The sequence below is a fragment of the Fundulus heteroclitus genome, unplaced genomic scaffold, assembly GCF_011125445.2.
Source record: "Fundulus heteroclitus isolate FHET01 unplaced genomic scaffold, MU-UCD_Fhet_4.1 scaffold_972, whole genome shotgun sequence".
Lineage (NCBI taxonomy): Eukaryota > Metazoa > Chordata > Actinopteri > Cyprinodontiformes > Fundulidae > Fundulus > Fundulus heteroclitus.
Window position 1 is genome coordinate 1 of NW_023397442.1, and position 8777 is coordinate 8777.

Sequence of the window (8777 nt, forward strand, 5' to 3'; positions counted from 1 at the left end):
TCGACTTCCTCACCAAGTGAAAAATTGTGCTTTTCCTGTAACTTGCAATAATTATAAAAAGCCAAAACCAGAATCACAATTAGCCAAATTATAAAGATAAAAACTGCTGACTAAAAGTGATGCATAGTAATTTAGCAGCAAATCTTGATGTGCACACAACGGTATGGTTTAAAGGTGACTATTATGAAGGGGAAAAAAAATCACTTTAAGCAAGTTTTTTGTACTTCCATTGGCTCTCTACTGCTTCTAAAAACGTTCAAGTGCTAAAAAAACAACAACCTCCAGCCATTTTATGGCAATAACTAAAGGTTTTGTTGGTGTCTGAGATGAGCTGTTTCAAAACCTCCATTATTGCATCACAATTGGTCATGCAGTAAGTAAACTGCATATGTTTACTCTTGTTTGGCTTTTCCTGATTTCTCCCAAAAGCCACCAATACGGCTGCATTAGAAAAAACATTTACTGGCAATACATGGATATACATTTCTAATACCGTTTCAAAAAGTAAATACGCCAGTGTATCTGCTGAATGTCCTGCAAAATATTAATGAATGAGCTCAGCTTTGCATGCCCTTCCCGCACTATAACTTCATATGGCTGAAAAGAAGAAGAAAAATATCCCCTATGGTTGATGGACAGGACCAAGACATCTTATAAAGGCTACATTTTCTAAATAAAGTTTTTGAATCTAATAAATGTAATAACTTCTTATGTTTGGAGAAAAACAAGCGGGGAAAAAGCTGATCCTCTCAGTTGGGCATGGTTTTCCTTCATTTCACAGATAAAGTCCTCTTGTGTGACTTCACCATTTCTAACTGGGTAATGTGCAATGGAACCGCAGAGGACTCGGCCCAGTGACTCCTCTTAACTCCCAGTCCTACTAAACTAAACTTCAAAGATCTTACATTCTCAATTTAAATGTTAATCTATCAAAAGATGAAAATTTTTCTCTATGACCAAAAATAACATGTGATATTTGGGTTCTTAGAATTTCTTTCCACTCATTTGATTAACACACTGCAATAATTGTACAAGACTTAATGAACACAAAAAAGAATTTAGGGTATACGTATCAAAGCAAACACTTCTTAAACATAAAATGAGATAAAACAAAAACTTCTCAAACTGATGTTCAATAAGCATTGCAACTGCTGTTAAAGCATTCTTTGTAAAAACTTGCAACAATAGAAGCATTCTCTTTTTTTGCCGAATACACAAAACATTTTCAGATATGCTTAGTTAATACAAACTCAAAATTACTTTATTTGAAAGACAAGAGAGGATCACTATATAAATCAAGTTATAAAGTTTAAGACAATCTAACTTAACTATACAGTAAGCATAAGAAGCTTTTTTATTTTCCAGTATGACAAATGGTAGTTTACTTGCCTTACTGCTGGACTCTCCTTGCTGTTTTAGTGCTGTCTGAAGAACACGACACAAATGGGTGTCTGTCTTCTTCTCTGGGCTGCTCCTTAGCAATGGGTCACATGAAGTTGGTATTTTGCTCATCACATGTTTAAACTCTGTCGCCATCTTCCATTTAGCACTGTGTCTGACTGCCTTCACTAATTTTATCAGGCCTCAACAATACGGAGCCACACAAAAGTGTATAAAAGTCAAAGACGACTGTAGTGTTTATTCAGTGAACAATAAGTAGAGGAGCTGGGTTGCTGAACAGTGACATAGGAATTAAATGAAAATGGGGATTTTTGCCTTGCAAAAACATTTGCAACTTGATTCTTCCCCATTTTTGGCCTGGTGCCACTTTTAAGGCCATCTTGTCAATCAGCTGACAAGCTTCAGCTGTGCCCTCCCAGTACAAGCAACTTTCAGACCCTCAAGATCCTAATAGAATTGGCTGATTAAATAAAAAATATAAAATAACAGAGATGGTGCAGAACTAAAAGTTTCAGCATCGCGGATTGCATTTTATCTGAATATATCTGTATCTGTGCTATTATTTGAAAATGGTTAACTAACTCTTGTAGGTTGTTTTTATTTCAAAGTGCAGTTTTACTGAGTTTTCTGTTACATTACCTAAACTACTTAAATTACAAGTAAAACTGGAAATAGTTTCTCCAGGTTGATGTAGAATTTGTAATTCTGAGTTTTAGCTTATGGTAAAATCTAAAGAGAAAAGTATTTTTTACTTGATCAGAAGTGAACGATTCATGAGTGTCAGACACTAGTCAATGCCCCATAATGAACCAGCGCCAGTCAGTTATTAGACAAGCAACTGGAATTCTCATCATCCCAGACAAACCAATAAAATGACATTATTTAGATCAGTACTTTAATAAACACATGTCCGAAGGTCACATCACAATACCTCACAACAGCAAGACTTAAAACTACTTTCATTTTAATGATCTTTAAGATAAAACGGCATTATCAAAAAGTTTCAAATCTCACCATGAAATCATAACAATAACAAAGACGTGCTGTCAGAGAATGAGGCATATTGTGATAATTTCTATTGCGCTGTGTGAATAAAATTGAAAGCAAAAATCAAAATATTAAGGCAAATCACACAATCATGAACACATAAAACATCTGTTTATTTACTTAAAATATATATGATTGGTATATTTGAACATAAATAAATTTAAAAGAGAAATAAATATGTCTCAATGATGACATGGAAGTAAATTATGCTTAAAGCAGGCTGACATGTCTACTGTTGGCAGAGGGTTTTCTTTTTTCTAGGACATCCAATTTGCACACAATTAAAAACAAAGATGAACACTACAATTACCATATCAATTTATTTTTCTTCATATGACACCTGTTATATTACAGATCATCTTTTGCCTTCAGTATCTTTTGCACATTATTAGAATGTTTCGGCAAAAACATTTACTTAAGATTTTAAAAAAGACGGATGCGCTTTACAAATACAAATACAGTATGACTGCTTTTAGTTGCTGTGATGTTTGCTTGTTGTCTGTATAACCCAAGCTATTATTAAAAAAATATTGACAAATCAAACGTTGCATGGCTTTATAATAAAAAGTAAAATCACAGATTCGATCCCTTGGATGTTTATGGCAATCGTATTTGGATGTTGAAATCATTCAAACTTTTTGACCCTAAATGTACAAATGTTGAAATTACAATATTTGCCCCCAGAGGGCGCAATTGTTCCTTTGTTACCTTTGTAGAAATTTCATTGAGTAACCAAACCAGAAAAAAAAAAAAAACATATCTTCAAAAATGTACACCTGTGTTTGCAAATAGTCTTGTTTTACTAGATCAGAAATGCACAAAACCTTTTCATCATTGTACACTCATTGGTTTTGACAGGAAACTCCAAGCACAGAAAACACAACCAATGTACCTATTGTGTTCACCATAGAAAATTACAACAATCACACTGAACACAACAGCAGTTCACTGACTGTGGTGCTGCACAGAATATTCACAATTCACTTCATCAAATGTACCATTTTCAAACTGGCTCGGTACTTCTGGTGTACCTAGAAAACTAAAAATCAAAATCACAAAAATAACAGTTCTCTGGTGAGTGAGAGTAAGGACACCTTTTAAGAACTTTTTTTATACTCCATAATACACAGGGAAGCTATATTCATGTAGAAAGATAGTCCACAGAAGTTCTGCTAAAAACACATGCCAGTCAAGAAGAAGTCACTGCAAACTAGTAACTAAAGGTAGAAGCCAATGGACACAAGATTCCTTTTTTACCTTGGCTCTCAGGAACATATTACAGATACACAGTTATTTATGCAAAACCCCTCTGCACATTACAAATCCAGCTAACCACAGAGGGAAGTTGTAAGCAATGTAAATCATCCACCGTGACATGGACACGCTTACTATGTGTCAATTGCACTTACATATTTCACCTGCAATGCATATTAAAAGCCCTTTACTGTTATTTCCTTGTCATCTTCTCCCAGCAGAAACCAGAGTGTAATGGTTGAGATTTCCTTCTGGAGAAAGAAAAAACGTTCATCTGCAGACTTCACCTTAGGCAACCCTTCCCACATGTACCCATTTGACAACGTACATAGATGCTCTGACATAAATACATATCACAAGAACACCATGTAGTGTTGCTGTATTTTTGCAAAACAGCAGACAAGGACATTGTGGATTTTTAGGCAAAGACACCTTTATTTCCATTGTCCTGTGTTGAATGTTGAAATGTGTCAACAACTGACTGAATTTATAGTCATTTTACGTAGACTCCCTTGGAATCCCCCTGTGGAAGACCACTGATTGCCTCTGTTGAAACTGCTGCTTCCGTCTTTTCTTCTGGTCCCAGCGGCACATCAGTATCATCTTAAAGGTTGTTCGGAAAGTCTTGTTGCACAGCGCGTAGCACATGGGGTTGACTGTGCTGTTAACATAGCACAGCCAGTACCCCACTGCCCACAGGGTCTTTGGGATGCAAGTTTCACAAAAGGCTGTAATCAGCACCATGATGTTGTACGGCGTCCAGGTGATGATGAAAGCTAAGAGGATGGCGCTGAGTGTTTGGGCTGCCTTCTTCTCCTTCACTAAAGACATTCGTTTCCTCTTGGTTATCTGAGTCCGGGTTCGCGTTGCAAATCGCTTTGCTATAGCGGCTTCTTTAGAAGACAGTGGAACAGAGGAGGACTTGGTGGCTGTGCACGGGGTAGTGCCGTCGGTGGCAGTGGTTGACGGGGTGCCATCCAGAAACCCTTGGTTAGACTTAGCTTGAATGGTGGACATTGACTGTGTCTTACGTGAGCTGAAACGTTGGTGGTAGTTATTTTCTCTGTTGTTTGTTCCCTCAGGCGTAATAGGAGCAGTGGCATTGGTGGTGACTGTTGACAAGCTGTCTTGGCTGAACTCGGCTCCCCTAAGAGGATCCTCTTCTGAGGCGACATCTAAATCCTCACATGAGGTAAGATGAGAGTTGACTGCAGCCTTAATGCCAGGAAGGGTGAGGACAATGGAAAAAATGGCATGACTTTTAGAAATCATGTCTCTTCCCCCACAGTCTTCATCCTCAGAGGACCCAGAATGGTCCAAAGAGGCCGCTGCATCGTTGTTGTTCCAGCTGTCACTGCTGCTCTGGTCCGGATCACCATCTCCATGCCTGATACTACCAGGTCTCCAAGAACGAACCCCTGGCCAGCAGTGGAATCGCCCAACTAGCTCTTGGCATGTGCTCCTTCTCTTAGACAACCTGTTCAACTCATAGCTACCACAGCTTCTAGAACTTCCAGTCTGATGTACAAACCGAGCTCTTTCCCCCCTTACCTTTCCAATCCTTCCCCCTATCCCGCCACGGCCTTCTGAACCTTGAAGCCCAGCTAACTCTTTTGAGCGGTTCTGAGTTTCCTTATAGATGCGCCAGTAGAGAACACTCATTATTGTCACAGGCAGGTAGAACGCTGCCACTGCTGTGCAGAAGGTTGTGATTGGCTCTTTAAGGAACTGGATATAGCACTGATTGTGGGGTACTGTCCTTTGACCCACAAAATACTGCCACAGCAGTATGGCTGGGGCCCACAGAACAAGAGACACAAGCCAAGCCAGGCTAATCATGATTCCAGCTCTCTTTGTGGTCCGTTTGGCCCGGTAGGTCAAAGGTCTGGTAATTGAAAAGTAGCGATCAAAACTAATAACCAAAAGGTTCATAACTGATGCATTGCTTGCAACATAGTCAATAGATAACCAAAGGTCACAAGCCCAGGTGCCCATGGCCCAGTAGTCCATTATAAGGTAGACAGTGTAGAGATTCATGGAGATTACTCCTATAATGAGGTCAGCTACAGCCAAGCTAAGTAGAAAATAGTTGTTGACTGTCTTCAGCTGGCGATTAACCTTGAAGGACACCACTACCAGTATGTTCCCAACGATGGTGACCAGTGAAAGCGTGCCTGTCAGTAAAACAATGAGGACAACTTGCCACACAGGGTGGCCACCGAGAGGGTCATGGGCTGCTGTTTCATTCCCAGGTTGAGGAGTGAAGTTAAGGGGTCTGTTGGTGAAAGAGGAATTCTCATCAATCACCATCCATGGGACTCCTTCAATGACTCCTTGATGAAGCGCACTGGATTGAGAGTAGGCTCCAGCCACTCGTGGTGATGGGTTGGCAGGCAAGAGGAGACCAGGCTCTGTGATGTTGGAGCTCATTGTTGTGTTCTGGCATATTCTGCAGTCAGGGACAGAGAAAGTGAGGCAGGAAGGGGAAGGAGAGGGAAGGAAGAAGATAAGGGATATGAAAAATAAAGGAAAAAAGGATAGGGAAAAGATGGGTACAATGACAAAATAGATTAGTAGAGTTGGCAATCCTGTTAACATCCAGCAGGTGAGGCTATAGGCCTACTCCATTAATCTGGGCCACTGTATAGTTGACAAAAATGTTTCTGTTTTTTTTTATTTCTTCGTCAAATATTTATATGTATTCTTTGGCAAACTGTATGCACACAGTAAATGTATTTCTTTATATCATTATCACAACTTGAGATCTAAATCAACAATATTTTGCATCAGTAACAAAGACAGACTGCATTCATCACTTCTTTTTCTAGACATGAACAAATTGCACTCACTTCACATATACACAGGCTTTATATTTTCATACAGTTACCTTGTTTGCAAAAAATAAATAAATAAATAAATAAATCAGCATTCAAAGCTCATATAACATTGGTTGCATGGACACCATCAACATATTTTTTTTTTCAACAGAGATGGCTCAGTCTGATGTCTTTTCAAAAGAGCAAATACAGTTTTCCTTTAAAAAAAAACACCATAATCCCCCCCCCCCCCCCCCCCCCCCCAAGAAAACTATAACAGAAGTTTAGCTGAATTTTTCTTAGACCAATTTGAAGGGCTTTGTTGTAGTGGAAGTTTAGGAAAAGGAAAAGTTTAGGAAAAGTAAGTAAACTCTGAACACTATTCTAAGTGATGTAAAGAAAAACAAACATACATGCTTAACAAGTGTAGGAATAAAAAGAAGATCCTGATATTTGCAAAAGCAGATCATGACAAATTAAAAATAAGATGCATTTGTTTTGAGAGCCACACTGGAACAATTTCTTACTAACGCAGCAAGACCAACAATGCAGAAGCTGAACAGAAGGGCCTGAAAAAGGCTTGAAGTACTCTGATTATTGGCAAACACTGATTAAACATACCATGATGTCTCCCAGCTCTTTACTGAATGGTTCTTCACCAGTAAGCAAAGAGAAAAACTGTTTAGCACCAGCCACAGATACTTGTTTGACTCCTTTCATTTTCAGGTATGGTCTTGGTGGATTAGGCTTCCCTCGTACAAATGGGAATTTGGAGACAAGGGAAAAAAAACATAGAATTTAATTTAAGATTTTTTCTACAGGCCTACTTCTGTCCTGCTGTTCAAAAGGATGACTAATGTAGGTTTGCAAAAATTGTTACTGTAACACTTGTGTGAAACCATGTATTACTTATTTACTGGAACCACTGGTAAATATGTCTAAAAGATTCAATAAGAAGATAGTCATAAGACATTTTTATTTTATTTCTGTCATATAATTGCCCTCTGAATTATTATTTTCGTCATCCAACCTTTGATCTGAATAAATTTATTTAACAGGAAAAAAAAGCTGTTAAGGGAAATCATTTTTTTCACAGTTCTTTCCTTGTATTTTAGCTTAATTCTGTGTACTTGAGATGACATCCAGATCAGATTCATTCATCAATTGCCTTTACCTGCTCTGAGCAGGTTGCAGGGTCTATTGCCAGCGATCACTGGGCTGGAAGCAAGGTACACCCTGGATAGTTCGCAATTCCATCAATTCCTGTGGCACGTGGTATACCTGTGTCATTCCAATTACCACCTGCAGCAATAATAGAGATAAGCATTACAGCCATTCGTTGCGTGATGATCCCACACAGTTGGTATAGTCAAGCCCTCAGCGTTTCCTTGTGCTCAAGGGCTTATGAAATGAGAGTACTCCTGTGGTTCACTTTCATACCAGCTCATCCCTCTGCTTTCTGCCTTCAGGTTGATCGCCACAAGCTGCCTTCCTGATCTGCTTTTGAAGATTCCTATGTTGCCCATAACTACTGGTTGTTTCAACTCCAACGCTGTGAATACAAGCTCGTTCTCCTTCTCTGCCCCCTCTTCACCGCCTCTGTGACTCGACAGCCAATATCTCCCTCACCTCACTAACAACAGCATTCACCCCCTGGATCTCTGTCACCCCCCCTGAAAGACTTCCTTTCAGCAGGGGAAAATTCTCCAGCACATCCCCGTTCGGTATGAACAGCCATCTCCCACTATCTACGAAAAGATCTGCATCTTTTTTCTTTGTCTACCGGGAAGACAGCCGGATGCTCTCCAAAGATCTAAAAGAACACCAGACTCATGTGAGATAGGTTCTCCTCTTAGTGAAAACCGGAAACATGAGTTCTATGTCAAGTTCATTAGGACTAATCAGGAGAAGCTTAAAGAGGAGCACATACCCTCAAGCAGATGCCAGATTGTTTTTGCTCACAGCGTGGTAATTAGATTTACCTTACCTTGCATTGCTCTTGTTCCCAGTTTTTACATATATATATATATATATATATATATATATATATATATATATATCTACATATATATATCTGTATATCTGTAGATATATATATATCTACATATATATATCTGTATATCTATATATATATATCTCTCTCTATCTCTATCTCTCTATATCTATCTCTCTCTATCTTTTTCTGTATCTATAAACCTCTCTCTCCTATCCACTGTGTCTGTAGTTGTTGCCAGGACTTTTCTGGAATCACCATATAAA

General features: G+C 38.8%; 1 protein-coding gene across 1 annotated transcript; it reads right to left on the reverse strand.

Annotated features, from left to right (window-relative positions):
• Positions 1-2846: 2846 nt before the first annotated feature.
• chrm3a (cholinergic receptor, muscarinic 3a) lies at positions 2847-7808 on the reverse strand. Its single transcript, XM_036134989.1, has 2 exons — positions 7693-7808; positions 2847-6151 (listed from the first exon to the last, which is right to left on the reverse strand). The coding sequence occupies exon 2, from the start codon at positions 6130-6132 to the stop codon at positions 4201-4203; it is 1932 nt and encodes a 643-aa protein (XP_035990882.1). The 5' UTR covers positions 6133-6151; positions 7693-7808; the 3' UTR covers positions 2847-4200.
• Between the last annotated feature and the right edge of the window lie 969 nt (positions 7809-8777).

Coding starts and splice junctions, on each gene's coding strand:
- chrm3a (XM_036134989.1), bottom strand. CDS start 6,132: ATGAGCTCCAACATCACAGAGCCTGGTCTCCTCTTGCCTGCCAACCCA.